The sequence below is a fragment of the Tenrec ecaudatus genome, chromosome 8 (genome assembly GCF_050624435.1).
Source record: "Tenrec ecaudatus isolate mTenEca1 chromosome 8, mTenEca1.hap1, whole genome shotgun sequence".
In the NCBI taxonomy this organism is placed as follows: Eukaryota; Metazoa; Chordata; class Mammalia; order Afrosoricida; family Tenrecidae; genus Tenrec; species Tenrec ecaudatus.
Genome location: NC_134537.1, coordinates 37,537,006 through 37,563,122, shown reverse-complemented (window position 1 = coordinate 37,563,122; position 26,117 = coordinate 37,537,006). Strand labels below are relative to the sequence as shown.

At 41.1% G+C, this 26,117-nt stretch overlaps 1 protein-coding gene across 5 annotated transcripts in view; it reads left to right on the top strand.

Annotated features, from left to right (window-relative positions):
• Positions 1–26,117, top strand: part of ATP13A3 (ATPase 13A3) — a 118,113-nt gene that overhangs the window by 48,245 nt on the left and 43,751 nt on the right. For all 5 annotated transcript variants that reach the window (XM_075556227.1, XM_075556228.1, XM_075556229.1 and 2 more), the window contains 8 exons: positions 5,002–5,118; positions 5,662–5,679; positions 5,770–5,923; positions 6,019–6,139; positions 17,123–17,247; positions 24,409–24,584; positions 25,077–25,199; positions 25,279–25,358. In XM_075556227.1, coding sequence (XP_075412342.1) covers positions 5,002–5,118; positions 5,662–5,679; positions 5,770–5,923; positions 6,019–6,139; positions 17,123–17,247; positions 24,409–24,584; positions 25,077–25,199; positions 25,279–25,358 — 914 coding nt within the window. The remainder of the gene's footprint in view (positions 1–5,001; positions 5,119–5,661; positions 5,680–5,769; positions 5,924–6,018; positions 6,140–17,122; positions 17,248–24,408; positions 24,585–25,076; positions 25,200–25,278; positions 25,359–26,117) is intronic.

The window sequence follows — 26,117 nt, the reverse complement described above, 5'->3', positions numbered from 1 at the left end:
TTAGGGGTTCATGAGAGAGGGGGGTGTGGGGAAGAAGGTGAAAAATGAGCTGATACCAAGGACTCAAGTAAAAAGAAAATGTTTTGAGAATGATGACAGCAAATGTATAAATGTACTCTACACGATAGATGTATGGATTGTAATAAGAGTTGTACAAGCCCCCAATAAAATGATTAAAAAAATACAAGTGGATTCTGCCTCCATTGCCCCTCTACCCCCCTCCCCCCCCACACACATATCAGCAGTCTATCTTATATCATGTTTTTGGTGGTGGCAGTTGCTGTTCACGACCACTCACGGTGACAGCAATCCTGAGTCAAGACCTCAGTCTTGTACCAGGAGAAAAGCTAATTAGATACTTTCTAAGAATATTTATAATTGTGCAAAAGTATCTTTTAAAAATCATTTTATTGGGGGCTTGTACAACTCTTATCACAATCCATATATACATCCATGTGTCAAACACATTTGTACATTTGTTGCCATCATCATTCTCAAAACATTTGCTTTCTGCTTGAGCACTTGGTATCAGCTCCTCTTCACCCCACTCCCTCATGAACCCTGATAATTTATTAAAAATTTTTTCATGTCTTACACGGTCCCACATCTCCCTTCACCCACTTTTCTGTTGTCCATCCCCCAGGGAGGAGGTTAATGTAGATCCTTGGATCGGTTCCCCTCCCTCTATATTCCTGGTATTGCCACTCTCAGCACTGGTCCTGAAGGGATCATCTGCCCTGGATTCCCTGTGTTTCCAGTTCCTATCTGTACCAGTATGTACATCTGGTCTAGCCAGATTTGTAAGGTAGAATTGGAATCATGATAGTGGCGGGGAGGAAGCATTTAGGAACTAGAGGAAAGTTGTATGTTTCATCGTTGCTACGCTGCACCCTGACTGGTTCGTCTCCTCCCCTCAACCCTTGTGTGTCCAGTTGCCTTCAGATGTGTCTTGGGTCCCCAATCTGCACTCCCCCCTCATTCACAATGATAGGATTTTTTTGTTCTTTGATGCCTGATACCTCATCCCTTCTACACCTCATGATCACACAGGCTTCTTACATGTGGGTTTTGTTGTTTCTGAGCTAGATGGCTGCTTGTTTACCTTCAAGCCTTTAAGACCCCAGACACTCTATCGTTTGATAGCTGGGCACGATCAGCTTTCTCTAGTACATTTGCTTATGCACCCGCTTTGTCTTCAGTGATTGTGTCGGGAAGGTGAGCATCATGGAATGCCAGGTTAATAGAAAAAGTGTTCATGCATTGAGGGAATCTTGAGCGGAATGTCAATGTGCATCTGCTACGTTAATACTAAACCTATAAATATATGCACATAGATCTATTTCCCCATCATCATATATAAGTATATTTACAGATGTTTCCTTTTACTTTCCTCTTATCCCACTATTATGCTCAGCCTTCATTTGGGTTTCAGTCATTCTTGAAATTACATGACCTTTGATCAAGCCCTGCCAGGCCTCCTACACCCTCCTCACCACCAATTTGGATCACTTGTCCCATGTTCCTGAGTTAGTTAACCCCCCAAAAATTTAAAGCTAAATTTACTTATAAAATAGAGGATGACTTGCTAAGAAAAACAGTTGCCGGGACCCTGTCTGATCTCCTTTGACTACACAAAGTAGTAGCAGAATCCATCTCACACCAGCCCAAGGGCTTTTGCCACAAGGCAGCAGTCTGACAGCCACCTTCCATCCTTCTGTTCCCACATTCTGACACTGACCATTCCTCCCACGGTATTCTCTTTTCCTGCTAGCTTCCATAATTCATGGCAATGGCCACACACAACTCACACTTGTCGTTGAATGAATGCCAGCAAGCCGATTCTGACTCACAATACAACAAAACAGCTCCCGGTCCTGTAGCACCATCACAATTACTGTTTGAAGCTGTTTTTTCAGCCACTGTGTCAGTTCATCTCGTCATGGGCCTTCCTTTTTGGTGCTGCCCTTCTTTCTACCAAGCATCTTAGAATCCTCGACGGACCGGTCTCCCCTGATAACATGTCCAAAGTACATGAGACTAAGTCTTGCCGTCCTTGCCTGTGAGGAGCATTCTGGCCTTATTTCTTCCAAGACAGATTTCTTGTTCAGTTGAAAATCTATGTGCTTCGAATTTTCTTCACCCTCACCACAATTCTAATTCATTGATTATATTCTTCAGTCTTCCTTATTCAACGTCCAACTTTCACATGCATACGAGAGTTCACAGTTATGGAAATTTTTTAGGGATGTTAGCAAGTCAGGATCATAAAACATTAAGGATAAAGTCTTTGATCCACATCAGGACCCTTCCTCAGCGAGCAGCCATCTCTCTCTCTCTCTCTCTCTCTCTCTCTCTCTCTCTCTCTCTCTCTCTCTCTCTCTCTCTGTCGTCCTCAACCGCTCTGCCAAGTAGTTCATTGACTTCTGCCTATGTGGGCCAGCAAGGCCCCTTTGCTGCTCCACCTTACTGTGTCACAGTCTCAGATGTCAGGCACAGCCCCTCTGCTCTCTCCCATGGTTTCCATGCCACAGCCTCTGGTCTTAGCTTCTACCACCACTTCAGACAGGGATTTCAGACGCTGTTAGTTCTTCTTCCTTGATGGTCATGGATTCTCTGCTTCCAAGATGGCTCTGATATACAGAGTCATGGCTTTGATAGAGGTGTGGTTTTTGTCTTTCGGCAACCAAACCCTCAAGGAAACAGGTGGTGGCTTCATCATCCACATCCTCTGGTGGTGTGGTGTAGGTTATGGGTTGGGCTGCAGTTAGAAACCAGCAACTCTAATGTGGGAGAATGACGTGGCTTTCTACTCTCATAAAGAGTTACAGTCTTAGAAAACCACAGGTGCACTTCTACTCTTTCCTGTGGGTCACTGTGAGTTGAACTTGTTGGCAGTGAGTTGAGTGTGATGTAGTAAAGTGGGAACTGAGAATATACCCACCTTAATCCTGTCCATTGGCATAACATAGAACTCCCTCCAAAATAGAATTGTAACAACTGGCATAGAGGCTAGAATTTACAGTGTATCACAAAAAGGATTATGAATAGAAGAACCAAATTAAGAAATTTCACGTTACAGCACTTGCCTAGGCCCCTGCCCTAAATTAAAAAGGCAAATCAGGTATCAGATACCTAGCTTACTTGTGGCAGTAGGCCAGAAATTAAGATACTCCTCAGTGACACAATTTATTGGTTGTGGCAAAAAGTGTCTTGAGAATTTTTTTCTACCATCTTCCAGGTTTCTCTCTCTCTCTGTTCTCTCAGGCTGGTTTTGTTTGCTTTTGCCACACTTGGTTCCTTCGTCTATCTTGATGGTTCTTTCCTAGTTAAGACTCAGAGTCTGATGTGGACATTCAGAGCGCATCCATACATACCATCTGTTTTCCTCTCCTGACTGGGAAGCTGAGTTGTAGAGCTCCATGTGTGGGCAGTTTGAAGTCTCACGATCCCGCCTTCTTGTTTCAGTGAGATGCTGTGGGATCAGCCTCGAGGAGGTGATTCTTTATCCCACCTCTCCGGGGAACGCACAAGCTGGGTTTTGCAATGCGCGGACGGCTTTTATATTAGCTGCTCTTATTGCTGTCAGTAGGGGAGGACTTTTGTCTGTTTCTTTTTTTTGCCTTGCCAACTGTTCTATTAAAAAAATATCTCTTTTGCGCATTTAAACAAATACAAATTATCTTGGGCTTCTGTTTCCATCATATTTGAAATCTCCCTTTTCTTCCTTTCTGTTTACTTTCACTAATGCTTGCTTTTACTTGTAACGATTTCTTCCTTTTTTGGGGGGCGGGGGGTGTCTTTTGTTATTTTGAAAGGGAGTAGAGGGTGAGAAAAGACCCTGGGTGGCTTAGTGATGACATGTTGGGCTGTGCTCTGCAAAGCCGGTAGTTTGAAACTACCAGTGGCTTCCTAGGAGCAAGACGAGGCTTTCTTCTCCTGTAAAGAGAAACTCACAGGGGCAGTCTACTTTGTCCTGTAGGATCACTCTGAGTCAGAACTGACTCGATAGGCAGTGGATTTTGTTTTTGGAGAGGGTGAGTGGGGAAAGGTTCAACCAGACACCGGTTTCCGAGCTCTTAAAAGCACTTGTCAAGCATAATTCCCCACAGGGGTCCTAGTTCTTTACAGAGAGAAAAGAAAAATAATGCTACTTCATTTTGGCTCATCTCAAAAGTTTTTCTCCTAACTGCATAGATTTTTAATAGATTTAGTGTTTTATATTTGTAGTTTCCCCCCTTTTTAAAACAAATTATGCAAGTTAATTTGTAGAACAGTGTGTATTACTGACTGAGATTGTATAATCAGGCACAATTGCTGTTTGCTATGATTCTAACATGCTCTAGGATGCACCTTAATTTCAGAGACGTTAAAGTGTGAAAAAAAAAAGTGCCTTTGAATTGTATATGATTGGCTAATTGGTTGTAGTTCCTCACTCCATCATTTTCCCATTGATTAATTCTTAAATTTATAGAGTCAAACTATAAATGTTTTGTGTTTGAATTTATTTAGCCAAAAAAATGTTTTTGTTAAAACATATTTCAAAGGGTTGTGGGTAGTATCTTAATTAGGAGACTTGTTTAAGTTAAATCTCTAAATTCACATCTTTGTTTCTCAGTTTGTCCTTGACCCAAGTGGTTCTGCTAAGGGTATCTGAACTCTGCTTTTGACTTCCCTTCTGTTAGCAGAAAAGAATCCCTGGATGAGAGAAAATTCTGGAACCACAAGGACCTCCTTTTTGCTGCACAACTAGTTTCTGTACTCAGTAGGTCGTAGAAGCCAAGTCAGGGACTCTTCCACCGCCTCCTCTCTGTGGTTGGCGAGGCGATGAACTGTCATTGCTTATATTTTATTTTAGTTCGATTAGTGATCCTGGTGCTCAGTTGTTCCTTGGACACTGACTTTTTGTCCTTTGTAGTTCATTGAACATAGCCGCGATGTATCACTTGAAAACAGAAGCAGTGAACTGATGAAGCGGTGTATTGGATTTCTCTCCCCTTCCAGATTCTGGAAGAAGCCACTGAAGAGGAAACAGCACTTCATAATCGAATTATGCCCACGGTGGTCCGTCCTCCCAAACAACTGCTTCCTGAACCCGCACCTGCAGCTGACCAAGATATGGTATGAAGTCGTGGAAAATGCGGTTGGTCTTCCCACTGGAGGGTCATTTAATACGATTTACAGAGTAGGGAGGCGCATGGCCCCTTTTAGACATGTATTCAACTGCATTTATCAGAACCTACACGTCTAGTGTGGTATTGGTATTCTTTGTAAAACAATCAGATTTTATTCTCATTCCATCACTGTTTCTTTCTTACTGAGCAGCTTCGTGCCTTATGATTTCTAGACGGGGCTACTCTTTTAAACTGCTTTTGCACATTCACAATTTAATAAAAACAGTATGTGTAAGCATTTATTTTTAGGTGAATTCTTTTATGTTTTTCTTTAATATTTTACCAGATAGTTGGAAATATTCAAGAACATACTTTTTCAGAAAGGGAGGTACTAGAGAGGGAGTCTTGAATCCTGTCTTTGAAACAACCCAGTTTCCTTGCTGTCCGCCAGGTCATATTTGTGAATGTTTATTCATAAACTTTTTTCTTTTAACTAAAGTATATATATTTAACAAACTTAGTTTTTGCTGTTTATTCTTTTGTTTTTTAGGAGCTGTTTGAACTTCCAGTAAGTGAAGAATATTTCCCTCTTCTCTACGTAGGTATGCTTTTATTCCTAAGGAATAATAAACACTGTACATCTTTTGAAATTATTTAGGCCATTTATGAGATAGGAATTGTTCGCCAGTTCCCGTTCTCTTCTGCTCTGCAACGCATGAGTGTGGTCGCAAGGCTGCTGGGGGACAAGAGGATGGATGCCTACATGAAAGGAGCACCTGAGGTCATTGCCAGTCTCTGTAAACCTGAAACAGGTCAGGAGACACTGAGGCGGGGATAAAATTGTGACATGGGCGTAAGCATTCATTGTCAATTCTAACGACCAGCTATCTTCTTTCCTTTTAAAAAGTTCCTGTTGATTTTGAAAAAGTTTTAGAAGATTACACCAAACAGGGCTTCCGTGTGATTGCTCTCGCTCACAGAAAATTGGAGTCAAAGTTGACATGGCATAAAGTACAGAACGTTAGCAGGTAAGGTTGACGAACAAGTTTTACATGATCTTTTATTATTGTTTCATTTTTGTTGTGCACATTAAGGATGCACAATGATTTAGTAGATATTTATTGAATGAGTGCAAGTATACTGGATGCTTTCGGTAACAAAATGCAGTTTCCATTTTCAAATTTCCTTTCATCCTGTATTGACTGTTTGCCTGTTTGCTTACACTAAGGTAACATTGTGTTTTCTCCCAGTAACTCTTTGGAACTAGTTTCAATTTATTTGTTGAATATTTATCAGCTGAGTACTGTGTGCCAGGCATATTCTGAGAACTGTAAGCATACTTCTTCAGGTCTCATATTTCTTCAGAGGGTCTACTTGCATTTAGCCCACTGGTTAGAAGTACTGATCTGGTCAGAGTGTCTTGAGTTACTTTACTCCCCACTCTGTCTCCCGTTTAGCTCTTCTCTACTCCCCTCAAGTCAAGTGGCATTACTAGGGTCACACACTTCTGAAAAGATTGTCACTTTTATTGTAACTGATAGACCTTTGAGGATAGCATTTTTGTTTAGGAATCTTTCATGGTGAATAAATACATTTCGCAAGCATTCAGAAATAATATTGCTGTCCTGTTAATTCAGCTGAGAGTTTTCTTTTATTCCACTCCTGCTACCATTGTCTCTAAAATTCAACTTTCTCCAGTCTTGCCTATTTTAAAATCTAGGCTCAACAATGCCTCAAGAGAGAATTTTGAAGTTCATATCTGATATCAGATACCTAAACAGAATTCTTTGCTTAAACTTTATTGTGAGCTGGGTGAAGATTTACAAAGCAGATCAACTTTTCCTTCAAGAGTTTCTAAACATTTTGTTTCATGTCATTGCATCACAATTCCCACAATGTACCATCACCTCCTGTGTTCCCTTTTTCTTTTCTAACCCTCTGAACTTTGTCATTGGGTCAATGTTGATTATCCTAAAATGTGAGTACCTCCCTAGTGTTACTGTTCCTTTCATAAACCTGTTGATTGTTTGACTGAATAGCGAGCCACAAGGGTTAGTTCAATTTCAGACCAAGAGGGTGACTCAGGGCCGTAGGATCAGCGGTTCCACCACTCACTCTTGTCTGACCAGCCACCTAGTCTTTTTTGTGCCTTTAGGTTTTGTTCCAAAAGTTTCTCCCACTCGTCCAAGACCTCCTAGTGTGATCCCTTTCTGAGAAGTTGATGGTGGTCGTCAGGTACCATCTAGTTCTTCTGGTCCTGGGCCTTGGAGACTTGCGTTCAGAAGGTCTGTTAGCTCATTGGCTTCGTTGTTTCCATGTGCTTTTATTTCCCTCATACTCCTTTCCTCTGGATAGAGAGTCCAGTAGTTGCCGCCCCCGCCTGCGCAGATGGCTACTCACAAGCTTTAAGACCCCAGTTGATAGTCGCCAAAGTAGGCAATCAGTAACATTATCTGTGTGGACTATGCAATGTCCACTGATCTTGGTGTCTTCTGAGACTATGGTCCTGAGTCCTAGGCCCAGCAGCTCATTTCTTCAAGTTGTTTGGTTGTATCTAAGAAGTTTTCATAACTTTACCCCTTATATGCTCCACTACATTCATGGATATATCTGAAGCAAAGGTAAATAAATGCCCACGTCCAAATAACCCTCTGCCAAATGTATACATTTGTGGGTATTATCCCACACCGTTACAGCCTGTGTGTCTAACCAAGTGTCTATCCTTAGATCACCTCTATTGCAAGATTTGTATATTACAGTACTTGCCTTTGTTGCCTTTAACTCTTGCAAACCTCCCAGTGTCTTCTCCTGCCTCCCTTGTTTTTAGCCTACTCCCTCTTACTGTTTACTGCCTTCTCTCTCCTTCACCCAAGTTAACATGTGTCTACCCTCTAGCCCAGCAGTTTACTCTTGTCTTTTCCCACCCCTGATAACCATGAAAGAATGTTTCTTTTTCCTGTAGTGGTCTCATACAGTATTTGTACTTTTGTGAGTGACCGGTTCACTCAGCATAAGACCCTCCAAGTTGATTTATGTTGAGTTGTTTTGTGTGGTTATTCTTTACTGTTGTCTAGTATTCTGTCCAGTGTATGTACCATAGTTTATCAGTTCTTCCATTGATAGGCATGAACATAGGTATGCTTATTTGTGTTGTATCGCTTCTGTTGTGATACATACTGAGGAGGGGGATTGCTGGTTGGATCATATGGTATTTATGCAGTCCCACCAGCATTGTATGATGGTTCCGGTCTTGTGTGCACCCATGCCAGCATTTGTTTTTTGATCTTTGCTGTGAATGCTGAGGTGAGATGATACCTTGCTGTTGTGATGGTTAGCACCCTACTATGTAGCCCCTTCACCACTGGAGCTTCTGTCATTGTTGCGCTGATTTGCATCTCCCCTATGAACAGCTCATGATCATGCAAGCACTTCATACATTTGTTGGCTACCTGAATATCTTCTTTGGTGTCTGTTCATGCCCTGTGTGTCCATTTTCTAATTGATTTGTCTTTGTCTTATTGCTGTATAAGGTCTTCTCTAAATTTTAGGAATTATTCTTTTATCTGATAGTCATTGCCAAGCTTTCCCCCCCTCGTTCGTGGTTTCTTTTTACTCTCTGAGTTGTTGCACACAAGTGCTTCATTTGAAGGAGGCCTTGGTCTCCCATTTTGTGTGTTTTTTATTATGTCTATTTATGCTATGGGTTAGGGCTCCCTCCAATGGAAACCGAAGTGGCGTAGTGGGCTATGCGTTGAGCTGCTAACAACGAGGTCAGTGCTTCGAACCTACCAGCTTATCCTCAGGAGAAAAGTTTTGGTTGGAAGTTTTTCTCTATTTTTTAATTGATAATCTTTATAGTTCTAGGTTTTGCATTTAGGTCTTTAGCCCATCTTGAGTTTGTTTTTCTATATGGTGTGAGATGGATCATGGTCCATATTTGTGCAAATGGAAATCTAGTTTGGTCAGAGCCATTCGTTAGACTGACTGTCTCGTCTCCATTGACTCCGATTTGCCCCTTTCTCAAAGATGGGAGACCGCGGTTACTGCTGGGCTCTCCAGTTGGTGCCCATAGTCTGTGGCTGTTGTCCCAGGGCCAGGCTGTTCTGACGGCCGTGACTACGTGACGAGACTGGGGGTTGAGAGGCCTCCTTCTTTATTCTTTAGTAATGCTTTTCTTATCTGGAGTGTCTTTCCTTTCCATATGAAATTGGTGATTTGGTTCTTCTGTCCCTTTAAAAAATGATGCTAGACTGGGATTGTGTTAATATCTGTAGGCTGCTTTGTCTATCCAGAATATACTTACTGTATCTACTCGTGTATAAGCCGAGTGTTTCAGCACATTTTTAATGAAGTTTTTGTGGTAAAATTAGGCGCCTCGGCTGATACTCGGGTTGGCTATACGTGAGTATCTACACGGTACTTTGGGGCAGGCTGCATAACAGCAGCAGCGGATACACTTACTTTTGTAAAAAGGATAAATGATGTAGCCCACAGCAGTATCAAGAGAACACATCCAGACAGCTCTCCTCGCAATGTGACACTTCGGGTCTCACACGATGAGATCCAATTACAGCACTTCTTTCTTGGAACATAGGCAGACTTGGAACAATTGACATTAGCTAGTGTGAGCAGATATTTTGGAACATTTTAGCAACATACAGCAAACTGATCCTCTTGTAAATTCATAAAGCTTTGCCTGGGAAACAGATGGGTAATAATTATCAAAAATTTAAATTGCATATACAGTACCCACCAGGGTAGCTCAAGGAATCCAGTCTGAGAAAGATTGTATGTTTGTGTAAGATTCATGTTTAAACAGTGTAAATAGCATAGTAATCAGGAGGACAGCAGTAAAATTAATGGAGTATTCTACATCTGTTAAATACTGTGGGCACAATGTTTTGAATTTTTTAACGTTTTATTAGGGACTCATACAACTCTATCACAATCCATACATACATCAGTTGTGTAAAGCACATCTGTGCATTCTTTGCCCTCATCATTTTCAAAGCATTTGCTCTCCACTTAAGCCCTTTGCATCAGGTCCTCTTTCTCCCCCCCCTCCCTCCCCGTTGCCCCCCTCCCTCATGAGCCCTTGATAATTTATACATTATTATTTTGTCATATCTTTCCCTGTCCGATGTCTCCATTCACCCCTTTTTCTGTTGTCTGTCCCCCAGGGAGGAGGTCACATATAGATCCTTGTAATCGGTTCCCTCTTTCCAAGCCACTCACCCTCTACCCTCCCAGTATCACCCCTCACTCCCCTGGTCCTGAAGGGATCATCCGCCCTGGATTCCCTGAGGCACAATGTTTATAGTCCAATTCTGTCTTTCTGAATGAGAACTAGAGGAGATAGATGGATGTGTGTAACTAAATAAGAGAAACAAATTACATTAGTTCTCCCCAAGACCTAGAAAAGCAGAATATTGGGGAGGTGGTGAAAAGCATGACATAGTCCATCCTTTTTATTCACAAGTTCTGCACTTGGGGATTTGCCTACTCTAAAATTTGGAACCTCAAAATGTATGCCCGTGGTGCTTTCATGGTGCCGAGGGGAAACGGTAAAAAGTGTTACTGGATGAGGCAGTTCAAAACCACCAGCCGCTCCAAGGGAGCAACACGAGGCTTTCTACACCTGTAAAGAATTAAATGGTCTCAGAAATACACAGGGGCAGTTTTGGTCCGGCCATCCTGAGTGAGGTGAGGGTCAACATTCCCAGCTGAGGTCAGATGCCTTTGCTTTAGCTCTCTTACTCTAAATAGCCGTCCTTCATACGGTCTACTGAGTGGCACACCTGATATTTTGTGCTTAAAAAATAATATGTAATTTAATATTAATTGGGAGCTAATATATCATTCCATAGTTCTGTCAAGCAGAATTGTACAATTGCTACTACAGTCAGTTTGCAAACATTCTTTTGCTTCCTGAACTCCTTGATATCGTCTCCCTTTACCCCGACTTCCCCCTACACATTGTGCTTTTCGTTGGCAATTTCACCATTGGAAATGGCCACAAAGCATTGCCTAGCGTTCCTCAATGTAAGAGGGCACTGATGAACCTTAAGATTCCTTCAGGCATGGCTTAGGGTGCTACTGACCTTCGTTTATTGTTAATGAAGCAACATGTTAAATAAGGTATCTAAACAAAGACACAAAATATAATATATAGCCTACATTATATAGCCCTGTGTTGTTTCAGTATCCACTAGGGCAGTGTTCGTGGTGAACTTATAGCACATAATCAACATGAATAACAAGGATTTTCTGACTTAACAAAATCACTACCAGGTGATGTGTCATGTCACATACATGATACTGCTGGTATATAAAACTGAACATTCATGCTTACCTAGGGCCCATTTGGCTGCTCTCATTTCAACTTAGCTTTTTGCCATTTCCCTCCTTGAGTTCCCCTGTAGCTGCTGAGCCTGCCCTACCCAGACTTTCAGAACAGAGCAGTCATTGGTCTTTGTCTATCCTGATGGCCCTTCCCCTCCCCTGTCTCCTTCTCTATTCCTCTTCTTCCTCACTCACTCAGGTGTCCTCCAGACCTTTTTTCTGTTTCCAGTCTGCATTTCTGTTACAGCATGAACCTTTCTTTATTTTTAATAAAACATTTTATTGGGGGCTCTTAAAACTTTTATCACAATCCATCCATCCATCCATCCATCCATCCATCCATCCATCCATTGGGTCAAGCACTTTTATACATTTGTTGCCATCATCATACTCAAAACATTTTTTTCTACTTGAGTCTTTGGTATCAGCTCCTCATTTTTCCCCCTCCCTCCTTCACCCTCTCTCCCACACAAATCCTTGATAATTTATAAATTATTATTATTTTTCATTACTTAAAGCTGTCTGGTCTCCCTTCACCTACTTTTCTGTTGTTTGTCCCGCAAAGAAGGGGTTATATGATCAGTTCCCGCTTTCTCCCCCACCTTTCCCTGACCCTCCTGGTATGGCTACTCTCATTGGTCCTGAGGGGATCGTCTGTCCTGGACTCCCTGTGTTTCCAGCTCCTATCTGTACCAGTGTACATCCTCTGGTCTAGCCAGATTTGTCAGGTAGAATTGGGATCATGATAGTGTGAGGAAGAAGCATTAAAGAACTAGAGGAGAGTTGTATGTTTCATTGGTGCTACACTGCTCCCTGACTGGCTCCTCTCCTCCCTGTGACCCTTGTGTAAGGGGATGTCCAGTTGCCTACAGATGGGCTTTGGGTCTCCACTCCGCGCACACACACACCCATTCACAATAATATGATTTTTTGTTCTTTGATGCCTGATACCTGATCCCATCGACACTTTGTGATCACAAAGGCTGATGTGCTTCTTCCATGTGGGCTTTGTTGCTTCTCAGCTAGGTGGCCACTTGTTTATCTTCAAGCTTTTAAGACACCAGATCCTTTTTTTTTTTTTTTGGATAGCCAGGCACCATCAGCTTTCTTTACAACATTTGCTTATGGACCCGCTTGTCTTCAGTGATCGTGTCCGGAAGGTGAGCATCTCAGAGGGCCAGATTATTAGAACAAACTGTTCTTGTGTTAAGGGAGTACTTGAGTAGTCCCAATGGCCATCTGCTTCCTTAATACTAAACCTATAAATGTATGTACATAGATCTATTTCCCCATTGTCTAATGTTAATATATTTACATACCTTTCTGTCTTGAATGAAATCTTGCATTGCTCATTAAGCAAAGGACAAGATTTCCCTATCGTGTCATTCACAGGAGTGGTAGGAAATTAGTTGCCTCCAGAAACTTGTGCTCGTAGGAAATGGCAGCATCACTTCAACCCAGCAGGTTCAGAATTTAAGGGCTTGAAATTAACTTTCAGATCACAAGGCTTAATTCTATCTACCAAGTCGCTTAATCTTTACCATTTTTTGAAAGTAGTTTTTATTGACACATAATTCTCATCAATCATATTAAGAAGAGTTATACAATCATTACCACAGTCAGTTTCAGAACATTTTCTTTTTTCTTGAACTTGTTGTTATTCCCCATTTCTCCCCAACCTTCCCTGCCCCACCCCTAGGCAATTATCTATTTATTTTTCATTATTTATTTATCTACTTATCTTTTCTTCAAAAATTTATTTATTTATTTATTTAAACAATTTATTGGGGCTGATACAATTCTTTTCACAGTTCATACATATACATACATCAATTGTATAAAGCACATCCATACATTCCCTGCCCCAATCATTCTCAAGGCATTTGCTCTCCACTTAAGCCCCTTGCATCAGGTCTTCTTTTTTTTCCCCCTTCCCTCCCCATTCCCCCCTCCCTCATGTGCCCTTGGTAATTTATACATCGTTATTTTGTCATATCTTGCCCTATCCGGAGTCTCCCTTCCCCCCTTCTCGGCTGTCCCTCTCCCAGGGAAGAGGTCACATGTGGATCCTTGTAATCAGTTCCCCCTTTCCAACCCACTCACCCTCCACTCTCCCAGCATCGTCCCTCACACCCTTGGTCCTGAAGGTATCATCCACCCTGGATTCCCTGTACCTCCAACCCTCATATGTACCAGTGTACAGCCTCTGTCCTATCCAGCCCTGCAAGGTAGAATTCGGATCATGGTAGTTGGGGGGAGGAAGCATCCAGGATCTGGGGGAAAGCTGTGTTCTTCATCGATACTACCTCACACCCTAATTAACCCATCTCCTCTCCTAAACCCCTCTATGAGGGGATCTCCATTGGCCGACACTTGGGCCTTGGGTCTCCACTCTGCACTTCCCCCTTCATTTGATATGATATATATATATATACATATACATATATACACATACATATATACATATACACATACATACACACACTTATATCTTTTTTTTTTTTTTGCATGATGCCTTATACCTGGTCCCTTGGGCACCTCGTGATCGCACTGGCCGGTGTGCTTCTTCCATGTGGGCTTATTTGCTTCTGAGCTAGATGGCCGCTTGTTCACCTTCAAGCCTTTAAGACCCCAGACGCTATCTCTTTTGATAGCCGGGCACCATCAGCTTTCTTCACCACATTTACTTGTTCACCCACTTTGGCTCCAGCCGTTGTGTCGGGAGAGTGAGCATCGTAGAGTTCCAATTTAATAAAAGAAGGTATTCATGCATTGAGGGAGTGTTTGAGTAGAGGCCCAAGGTCCTTCTGCCACCTTAATACTTGACCTATAAATATAGACACATAGATCTAGTTCCCCATCCTCCTATATATATTTGCATGTACATGTCTTTGTCTAGACCTCCATGAATGCCGTTTGACTCCTAGCTCTTTCCTCCATCTCCCTTGACTTTCCTCCTGCCCTACTACCATGCTTCATCGCCACCTGGGCTAGAGTATACCTCTTCTCTAAGCAACCCCTAGGCAATTATTAATCCAGTTTCTCTCTTACGGATTTACCTATCCTGGGTATCATACACAGAAAATCATACAAACAAAAACAAGAAAGAAACCAAAAACCAACGACAATGACAAGACAAAACAGAAAAACCCCAGTAGAAAAGAAAGCACAAAATATTAGAAACTGAAACCATTTAAAAATGGGTCAAAAGGGAGAACAACTGATAGTATTACGTTTAATTCAACTACATCTGCCGTAATCAACTTTAGAGTGCTGTCCAATAGCAGAGCTATCACATCCCTCAAGTACGATCAGAGGGGGTTCACCAGAGTTAATCCTTGTGGGGACCCTGCAAATGGATTTTGAGTTTTCGCTATCCATTCCCTTCTGCAAACTGGGTATTTAGAATTTAAGCCCTGATTCCTTTCCCTCTACCGAATTTGAATTTTATTATTTGCAATCATTGGCCTTCTCAGGCTGGTGTGCTTCTTCCATTTGACACCTTAGGTAGATGGCTGTTTGAAGACAAGCCTTTAAGACCCCAGACACTGTTCTTTCTGAGAGCCAGGCACCATCTGATTTCTTCACTACACTTTGCTATAGCACTTGTAGCTTCAGTGATCTCTTCAGGAAGGTGAGGATTGAGTCGGGCCATGTCATAAGAATTAATTGTTCTTAGGTTAGGGCTACATTTAAGTGTTAGCCTAAAATCCATTCATGTCTGGCTTGTATATGTCTCTAGTTCACTGTAGAGACATTATAAATCATCCGCCAGGAGGCATAAGGTGATTCTGAGTCACTAAGAGTTTGGATAGAAACTATGTCAAAAGTGTCCAATGAGGAACACTTGGATTTATTCTCCCCTTTCCTCATATGTGAAGCCCTGGTAGTATAGTGTAGTGGTTACATGTTGAATTGCGATCTGCAAGGTTGGCAGTTTGAAATCACCAGCCGATCGGGGAAAGATAGGCCATTTTGGAAAAGAGTTAGACTGGGAAACTCATATGGGCATGCCTAACTGTCCTAAAGGGCCTCTATTGAGTCGGCATCAACTGATGGCAGTGAGTTTGGTTTTGGTTTTAGGTTCTCTAATTATTGCTAAGTGTGGGTTGTTTGTTGTCCCCGCCCCACGGCAGGTTGCCTTACTCTCCTAGCCATGCTTTAATATTTTCCCCATGACTCATCGCTGTAAATCGCGAGCATGTCAAAACGCTTATGGAAAATGGATTTAGAAGATCATAGTATTTTTCCTTGAACATCTCGAAAGCCCCTCGTATTTTAGATATAATTAGATTTCATAACTATAAACTTCAAACTTTATTGTTGAATTTCTGTGTAGGAGAATTACTTGATTGTAGCAAATCTAAAACTCTAGACCCTAGCCTCAACCCCCCTTTCCCTCTTTGAAGATGATGTTAGCAATACAACTATCATTGCTCATGCTTTATTCTAGTACGGGGGCACATAGACTGTTACATGCGTCCATACTGTAGGTTTCTTTTCCCAAGAAAGCATCTTGAAAGTAAAAATCCTTCCTTTTCATCTTTGACCAGCCAGTGAAATATTTGTATATATATATTTGAAAAAAATTTATTGTGAATTGGGTGAAGAACAGAGCACAATTTTGCATTGAACAATTTATGTACATTATTGCAATCTCCTCAAGGGACTATTGTTTATCCTACTTCCTCCCTATTTTCTGTTTTTATTCCCCCTTTTCTAATCCTCTGGACTTTGTTCTTGGGTAAATGCTTCCCTTTTGACCTTAAATTATTCAACTGTTGAGATGAGTTTAATTCCAGACCTGAAAGATAATAAATGACCATAGTTTTGGGAGCCTCACAAGGCTTTTCCAACCAGTCAGCCTCTTTTATGACTTTGAGTTCTGCTCCACATAATTCTACCACTCTATCTAAAGCTATCTAATTTCATCTGCTTTTCAGAGCAGTTGACAGAGGTGGTGGGCACCATCTAGTTCTTCCGGTCTCTGGGTTGTGGAGAACGGGTTGGGGTCCAGTCATCTTTTGTATTAATTGTTTCCATGTGTTCTTTCAATTTTCATCACTGTTCTTTCCTCTGCCTGGGAAAAGACCAATAGTTGCCCTTTAGATGGCTACGTATAAGTTTTTAGACCTTGGTCACTACTCACCAAATCATAGTGGAGGACATTGTCTTTGTGAACTTAAGTTATGTTATTGGACTATGGTGTCCCCAGAACTGTAGTCCTCATCCCCTAGACCTGCTGTTGCTTTTAGTTTCCCATTGTTCGAATGACAGTTGTATAGTTTGATCAAAGAAAGAATAGTGAAGCCACTGTTACCCTATTGAATATGTTCGTGGTACATGTTTTTCCTTTTCCCTTGGCTATAAAGTCAAGAACAAGTATATTTGAGGTTATTAATTTATATATGCTGCAAAAAGAATATACCTTAGAACTAGAAGTATCTTACAAAAAGATTATTTTCTAAGTGTATTTATCTAGTCTTCAAATTACAACATTTAATTTCAACACTGCATTTCATGGGCAATTTTTTTGTTCAGATTTAAAATTTTTAATACTGAATTCTTAAATGTATACGATTGGTTTTTATTCTCTGTTGGGTTTTTTAAATTACTTTTATAAAACTAGTTCTGTTGACTAAACTAATATGTTAAAACTTTTTCTACAGAGATACCATTGAAAACAACATGGATTTTATGGGATTAATAATAATGCAGAACAAATTAAAGCAAGAAACCCCTGCAGTACTTGAAGACTTGCGTAAAGCCAACATTCGTACTGTCATGGTCACAGGTTAGACTTTTTAAAAAGAACACAGAGTAACACTGTCTTAGAGATTAAATTGTTTGATATGAGTAATAGTTATGAAAACATTTTATATAATGGCTTCATTTTACATTTGCTGTATTTCAGCTTTGTCTTTGAGCAATACAATAGCTTTGTGGTACTTTACTCTCTGTGGTCTCTCAAGAATCACTTATGGTAAATAGTGATACATAGTTTGTGCTTTTGTTTCCTCTCTCGTGTCTTGCTTATAGCACTGATACATCACTTTGTTTCATTTTATGTACAGATTTTTCTAGTAGAATACAATATTCTTCTTTTGTTTTTTTAAAGATTATTTTCTGGGGGCTCTTACAGCTCTTATAACATTCCATACATCAATTGTATCAAGCATATGTACAAATAGGCTGCCATCATTGTTTTCTCAACATTTACTTTCTATTTGAACTCTTGGTGTCAGCTCCTCTTTTTAACCTCCCTATCCCCTCCCACCATAATGACTCTGATAGATTATAAATTATTACTGTTTTCATATCTTACACTGCTATCTCCCTTCACCCTTTCTATTGTTTGTCCCTGGAGGGAGGGTTCCCCACCTTCCCCCTACCCTCTTGGTATTGCTACTCCCATTTCTGTTCCTGAGCAGTTTTATCTAACCTGGATTCTGTGTGTCATGAGCTCTTATCTGTACCAGTGTGCATGTGCTGGTCTAGTCCATAGTGAAAGGCAGGACTGGGGTCATGATAGTGGGGAGTGAAGAAGCCTCAGAACCAGAGGAATACTGTGTGTTTCATCAATGCTCTACTATGTCCTGGTTGACTCATCCCTTCCTTGTGACCCTTCTGTGAGGGGCTGCCCTGTTGTCTACAGATGACTTTGGGTTTCTGCTCTGACTCCCCTCGTTCTCAAGGATATATTTGTTTGCTTGTTTTGGGTCTTTAGGCGCCTGCTACCTGCTACCAGATTTCTGTCGACACCTCATGATCACAAAGGCTGGTGTGCTTCTTCCATGTGGGCTTGTTGCTTCTCTGCCAGATAGCCGCTTGTTTAAGTTCAAGCATTCAAGACCCCAGACTATATATTTTGCTACCTGCTTACCATCAGCTTTCTTCACCACATTTGCTTATGCACCATTTTGTCTTTAGCGATTGTGTTGGGAATGTGAGCATCACAGCATTGCCAGGTTGTTAGAACCAAGTGTTCTTGTGTTGAGTGAGGGCTTGAGCAGAGGCCCAAAGTCCATCCACTTTCTTAATGTATTGCCATATAACTATATGTACATAGGCCAATACCTCTTTTTATGGAGTAACATATTTACATAAGTGCACACCTATGTTTATACCTCTATCCATAACTTTGCTTCCTAGATCTTTCCTCTGTTTCATTTTACATTCTTCCTGCCCCACCAGCATGCTTGCCCTTCTGCCCTTTTGGAATTCCTCTCAGCTCGATGACTGCTGCTCCAACACACTGGAATCTTTATGGCCTCCTTGGTGTTGCTTTTAATTCCCTAGTTGTTTCCCTGTTTATGGTGGTGTTTGCTCACCACTCCTTTCTTCCACCTTCTCCTCCCCCCAGGTCCTTCTGGAACCATTGGTCCTGTTGCTTTCTCCTCAGCCATGCTTCCCATGCTTATCTTATATAGGTAGACAAAACAGCAATAACAGAGACCAAACAAAAAGATGGAATAAAACAAGAAAAAGCAACAAAACTAGCAAAAAAACAAAATGAAACTGTACTGGGAACTTCCCCTCCTAGCCTGAAGTCTATTTGGGGGGCTCCTCTGGGGTTTTGTGGCTTTGCTTTGCTCCTGGTACTGATTGGTTATGTTCCCTTCTTGGTTCACCCCATTGTTGGGGTGGTCAGACGACTCTTTCCCTGTGCCATGTAACCCCAGTATTGTCTTCTGTTGCAGTATGCTCCAGCAACGGGGCAGCATGTCTTCATGTGGGCTGTTTGCTCTACAGTCCTCTCTGGGCCTTAGCAACTCTGTTCAGGGATGTCATCCTCAGGGCTTGGTGTGCCAGAATGGGGTCTAGTCCCCGTCTCTCTCTTTTTCCTTGGTTTGCTTCTGTATGGGTGTGGCTGGCCATCACCTCTACTCAACCTGTAGTTTTAGTGTTGTTCTCTGTAGCACATACTTCAAGGAGGGAGGGGGCCAGTTTGGCTCTGATTGGGGTTGGCCTTGTAGAACTCTCTGTTCACGAGTTGTTCCATGTGGTTACATTACCCTCAAAGTTTGGCGCACCATGGTGGGGTCTGCACTCATGGCCCATTTCTGTGGAGACATAAACAATACCCTACCCACTGGGTAGATTAGTACCCTTCTACTCCGGTTCCATCATCTCCCCACCCCCACTTTCTCCTTTGTGTTGGAATGAAATATACATCCTTGGGTTTGGCCTGTCCCCTGCCTGATTGCCTTTACCTCAGCCCATCAAGTGTGAGATAGTAGCTTTTCGTCTATACCTACTCTGCTGGTTATACTTAACTTCAGTGGGCTCAGTACTTTTGTCCTCTTGTGATTGGCCAACTTTGCTTAGCATAATTTCATCCAACTCTTCCCATGAGATGATGTGCTTCCTGCGATCATCGGTGTTTTTTAATGATGCATAGTACTCCAATGTGTGTATGGGCCAGAGTTCTTTCTAATCCACTTAACAATGGAAATTTGCGCCACAATAAATAATCGGAGTACAGACGACTGATCTTGTTCTGTTTCTTACTTCTTCTGGGTATATGCCCAGTAGAGGGATTGTTGGATCATAAGGTACCTCTAGGCAGATGGCTTTCCACAGTGGCTGCACATATTTATGAGACCACCAGCAGTGGAGGAGAGTTCCTATCTTGCCACATTCCCTCCAACATTTGTTGCTCTCTGATTTTCTGATTTGGGTTATCCTCAAGGGGTTATCCACGAAGTTGGATAATTTAACTATCATGTGCCTTGATGACTTCTTCCTGGTTTAGTCTATTTGCTATCCTCTCTGTTTACTGTAAGATGTCTGATTCTCATTCATTAATATAGGGGAGTTTGCTTCCAGGAATTCCCTCGCTAATTTAGCTGTAGACATCTTCATTGTGTCTTGTTGTGGAAGACCAATTATTTGAATATTATTCCTCTCTATAGCATGTCAGTGATCTCAGGTTTTCACCTCTTTGATTATCTTGTTTGACTGCCCCATTTATTGAAGTCTGCCTGATTGTCCTTGAGATTGTTGGTACGATTCTCTGCCTCTTCTAGTCCATTGGTGAGGTCTGTTACCTTGTGTTTTGCTCCTGTTACCTCATCTATTAGTTTTTGTTTTTCTCTTTGGTGTGTGAACTTGAAGTGTTGCTTCCCTTATATCCTGTATTATTCTAAGCAGCAGTGTGATGATTTCTTTTGTGGCAAGCCAAAGTCTGATTCCTCTGTGAGCATCATTATGTTTATGACTCCCTCTGCTGTTGCATTCTGTTTTTCTTGGGTTTTTCTTGTTGTTGAGGGTGTTGAGGTCTTTTGCTGTCTGTATGTACCATTTTGGAAGAACTGGGTGCCATGTTCCTAGGAGACCAAGGGGACCTGAGCTCTTTCTCTGTGAGACTGGTAAGTGTTTTGGAGGACTACCCTGTGGCCTACTATGGTGGTGTGTCAGATTGCTATGTAGGTGGGGAGAGAGGCAGAAAGGGGATGGCCAATGTAGTCACTCTGTTTCTGTCTGGGGAGGGAGGATACAAAGCCCCAGAATGAAAGAGCTGGGTGGGTAAGCAGAGTGAGGAAGACCAGTATGAGGTCTTGTGGCTAGTTCTTGGAGGCTCTCAGAGAGCTGGGGATTATGACCACCTGGGTTAGTCTGGGTTGACTAGAGAAACAAATTCATAGACTCTTGTATATAAGAAAAAGCTTTATATAAAGAGTAATTGTACACCCCAGTCCAGTCCAGATCAAATCCATAAATCTAATATTAGCCCATATGTCCGATACCAGTCTATAAATTCTTCTTCAGACTTATGCAACACATGCAATGGCACCAAATGCAGGAAGACCACAGACCCGTGGTTAGAAAGTCTTGTGGATTCAGTGGTGGTGAAAGCATCTCAGTGCTTGCATGGATCTCTACCTGGCTCCTCCAGCTCTAGGTATCTGGCTCTATCAGTGTGTCTTCTTATGGCTTGTCATCAGTAATATTTCACAGGGAGGGTGTGTGTCCTGCCTCCATGGAGGAAGACAGGAGCTCCCAGAATAAATCTGGAGAAGGCCATGTCCTCATTGGCTATGATCTGATTGACAGGCTAGACTCCACCCCTTCCTTCAAGTTGACAGTAGATTATGTAACTGCCATACCACTTTAGACAGCAGCTTGGGGATATGTGAGTCTCGTATCTGGGGCATAGAAAGGGGTGGTGGATGCTGTCCTGCTGGATCTGGTAGGGAATTAGTAGAGACTATGGGCAGACAAGTGGATTTAGAGTGTTTCAGCGAGTTCTTGAATCGCTCTGTGGATGAAAATCATAGGGGGAGGTCTGAACTAGACCCTAGGACACTGAATCTATTTTTAGCACTCAGCCTTCCAATATTGGACTCTTTACCTCTTAATTTTCTGATCTGAAAACTGGAGCGCTGGACAGGTGAGCCTACCTGGACACCATCTTGACTCAGGAATCTAGAATACAAGATTCTTGAGGTTAAGATTATATTTTACTCCTTTCTCCCTTCTCTACATTTTTTTAGAACTGTGCCCAATCTCTGGAAATGATTAGTAGATACTTGCTGTATTTAAAGCATTTATAAGACTATGTTGTCATCATAGTCGAATTTATAATGGTGAAAGTAGTCTGGACTTTGTGGTTTACTTGTTATTTTGACTACATTCTTAGGAAATTAAATTGCATTGTCCCAAAATATGTCAACTGGACCGGACCATGATTCTCAGTGGTTTGGCTGGCGGTTATGTAATGATGTAACTTGCCAATTATCTATTGTCTGTCTTGGTGTGATCCAAGGTAATCATAAGGGGGGGTTAGAGTTAGATGCAACCCCTGGTCTGATGAGGGGAGAATTTCCCTGTAGTGTGGCCTGTACCATCTTTTATCTTACAAGTGAGTAAAGGAGAAAGAAAGAGGCAAGCATAGAAGTCGATTGGGCAAGTAACTATCTTCCAAATTACTTGTCATCGATGGGTGAGTGTTTCTAGAATTGCATCTTTTTAAAAAGTTTCAATTAGTCTTCTGTGTCTTTATTTTTCCCCACAACCTTCAGTGTAGTTTGAACTTCTTTCTTCAATATTATAGGTTCTTGGTCATATGCTAACTCCTGAAATGGTTGAATGTTGACCAGTTCTTTTCAGTACAGTGACTCTGATTTCATTCCATCTTTTTGTTTTGTTTTGCCTTAAAATTTAAATATGCTGAATTGTGGCATGAGGTGTTTTTATTTCCTTTTGTTAGTCTTAAAACCATCTTAGTACATATTTGTAAGGCAAATGATTACCATGTCTCAAGCTCTGTGCCCACTGGTAAATTGCCACCTGCCTGCCTTCCAGTCATAGTGCCCCAAATTCTGCTCATTTCTGACCCGGACAGGTCTCCCTGCTGTCAGGTAGAGTACACAAAAGGGCTGTGTGCACTTGGCCTCTTCTTTCTCTAGGTTGTGTTGAGACTTGCCTTGAGTCATGCCCAAATAGACCCCCCCCCCCCATCACCGGAGAGAATGGGCAAATGTTTTCCAACTAGTGGGCCAAGCACATTGAAAACAAAATTCTCTGCCGTTCAACAGTCAAGGTTGTGTGATGTCACACTGTCCATACCCCATGCCTCCGGGGACTGGGGAGGGGCTAGGGGGTGGGGTGATGTGTGTAAAAAGAATGTCGATTTGTAACGACAGGCATGAAGGATACCATTATACATGTGCACGTTCAGACTCCTTTCATCTTCTTTTGATGCTTTCTATACCTCTGATATTTTCCCCATGGAATCCGTCAATATTTCAACTTGAGGGTTGAGTTTTCCCTTCAGTTCTTTCAGCTTGAGAAATTCTCAGTGTGTTCTTCTCTTTTAGCTTTCGATTCCAGGTCTTTGCACATTTCCTTAGCCTACTTACTTTGATTTCCAGGCTACCTTTTAAACATTTCTATTCCTCTTTATTTCATCATTTCTTCTGTTTGCTGTAGCTGCCCCTATATTCAAAGCAAGTTTCAGAGTCTCCCTCACACGTTCATTTTGGTCTTTTCTCCCTTTCCTATATTTTTAATGACTTTTTGCTTCCTTCATATACGACGTCCTTGCTGTGATTTCACAACTCGTCTGGTTTTTGGTCATATGTGTTCATTGAGTAGGATCTGTTCTTGATTTGTCATTCAGATTCAGGCAGGATGTACTCAAGGTTGTATTTTGATATTCATGGACTTCAAGATTCTGGGCTTTAAGGGTTTTACTGAAGAAGCATATATAAAGGTGTATGCACATCTGTATGATTTAGAATGAGATCCATACAATCGCATCCTCGTTATTTTATATCCCAAAATCTCGCATCCTAACATCCTTAGTCCTTCCAGACATTTCCATGTGTATCTCCTCTCCCACGTTCCATCTTTATCTCTTCCCCCTTTTCTACTGCCATGAACAGAATATGAGCTTATGTCCCAAGGAGATAAGGTCATAGGAAGATGCCTTTGAAAACAGTGTGTGTGAACGAGGGGAAGAAAAAGTTGGCATTTTATACTTGCTACACTGGGGTCACTGCTTCTCTGTAGTTCTTTCCTCCTCATGATAATGGATCTATTCTGCATACCTTGCTGACCTCTTTGTTTTATGTACCTTTGCTTTTATAATCCACTTGGTCATGCTGTACGCACTACCAGACACTCCTGGGTTAATCTAACAAGTGATGGCTGAGTTCTGTGTGTAGCACTGTGCCAGGCATTTTATAAGTTCAAATAGTGCTTGGCTGGAGATTAGGAATTTTATTTAGCTTTAAGGGGTGAGTGAAAATGCCTTGTGTATTAGAGGTTTCCTCTGATCAATATGCCCTTCTTTTGTTACATCTCAGCTCCCAAGTGTGAGGACCATACATCACCATTCTACCTAGTCCAGTCCTGGATGCTGCTGTAGAGTTTCAAGAACTATTTGTTGTCTTCTACTTGTACATTCATGTTGCCTATTTTAACAGATTTAAAATATTCTGATAATTAGGTGACAACATGTTGACTGCTGTTTCTGTGGCCAGAGACTGTGGAATGATTCTACCTCAGGATAAAGTTATTATTGCTGAAGGATTACCTCCAAAGGATGGGAAAGTTGCCAAGATAAATTGGCATTATGCAGATGCGCTAACACAGTGCAGTAATTCATCAGCAATTGACTCAGAGGTAATGGCAGGATGAATTTTCTCTTTGGAAGCATACTCATTTTTAAATTTAGCCTGAAAAAATAAAAGATGCTTTAAAACAAAATTTAAAAACCACGCCAAGACCGTTAAATCACAATCTTCTTAGAGATTGTGTTTCACTGGCAATAGGGTAGAAGCAGGAATCTCAGTTTTTAAATGTTGATATTATATTTAGTCAGAGTTGAGAGCCACTGCTCTAAAAACACAATTATATTTTTAGAACATTTACTGATAAATAATGCAAGAGATCTATAATGTTTAATTCATTCATCATTTTAAAGGGAAGTATATTTAGATTCTGTAAGCTATTTGTTTTTCTCTTTTCCTTAAAATTTTTTATTTCCCCTTTACTTTAAATTTAAGCATTCTAATATAAAATATCAAAGGAAAAATTCAGTTTGGGAACAAACAGTTTTAAATCCGATGTTTTACTTTGGCCACCTAAATATGTTTCTCAATGCCATTTTCATAGGCTATTCCAATTAAATTGGCCCACGATAGTTTAGAGGACCTCCAGGTGACTCGCTACCATTTTGCAATGGATGGGAAATCATTTTCAGTGATACTGGAGCATTTTCAAGATCTGGTTCCTAAGGTTAGTGATTTAGCTTTTTGTATGTATTCACATGAATATACTGTGAGTCGTATTTATAAGAAATTAATTCTTTTTCTAGCTGATGTTACATGGCACCGTGTTTGCTCGTATGGCACCCGATCAGAAGACACAGCTGGTGGAAGCATTACAGAATGTAGAGTCAGTATTGGTTTTCTTTTTTAAATGAATTAGTTCATTTTCAAACTCCCCAAAATAGTATTTCATGTCACTGTGATTTGTTACCTATAAAGTAGCTGAGAATTTTTAACACTTGTTTGATGGAACACGTTATTTTGACATGTTTTTTATTTCCTCAGTGAAAATTTCAGAAACCATTTACAATTACCTCCTACCACTTATGCTGACTTTTATCCATTGAGGCATGCATTTATCTAAATTAATTTTCTTCTAATCTCAAAATTCTTTGTGGTATACTTATCACTATGGATACTCATCAATTTTATGTGAATGTGAGTTGAGTATTAATCCCAGCAAGTTGGTTTCATTCATGAACGCATTACTTCAGTAATACATATAGACACAGTCAAAACGTTCTAGGAAACACACGTCAAGACAGACAGTTCCGTGGGAATTGTCATGCCAACCACCGCAAGCAATCCTTAGGATGCATGGAACCCTGTATTTCAGCTATTGCGCAATGCTAAATATTACACACTTCATCTCAATGTGTAGTTTCACAGTTTCAGTTATAAGTTAATAGTGTAGCGTTACATTGTTTTTTAATGAAATGTGCAGTTTTATTCCCATGTCAATTTGATGCATTTTCGTAGAGATAGATATATGAGAACAGTCTGTAAACCTAGTGTTAAATACTCTTTTGAAATGCTTGCTAGCCATTGATAATACTGTATTGGAGAAGTCTTAAATGAAATTTTGTATGTTTTTAAAAAATTAATT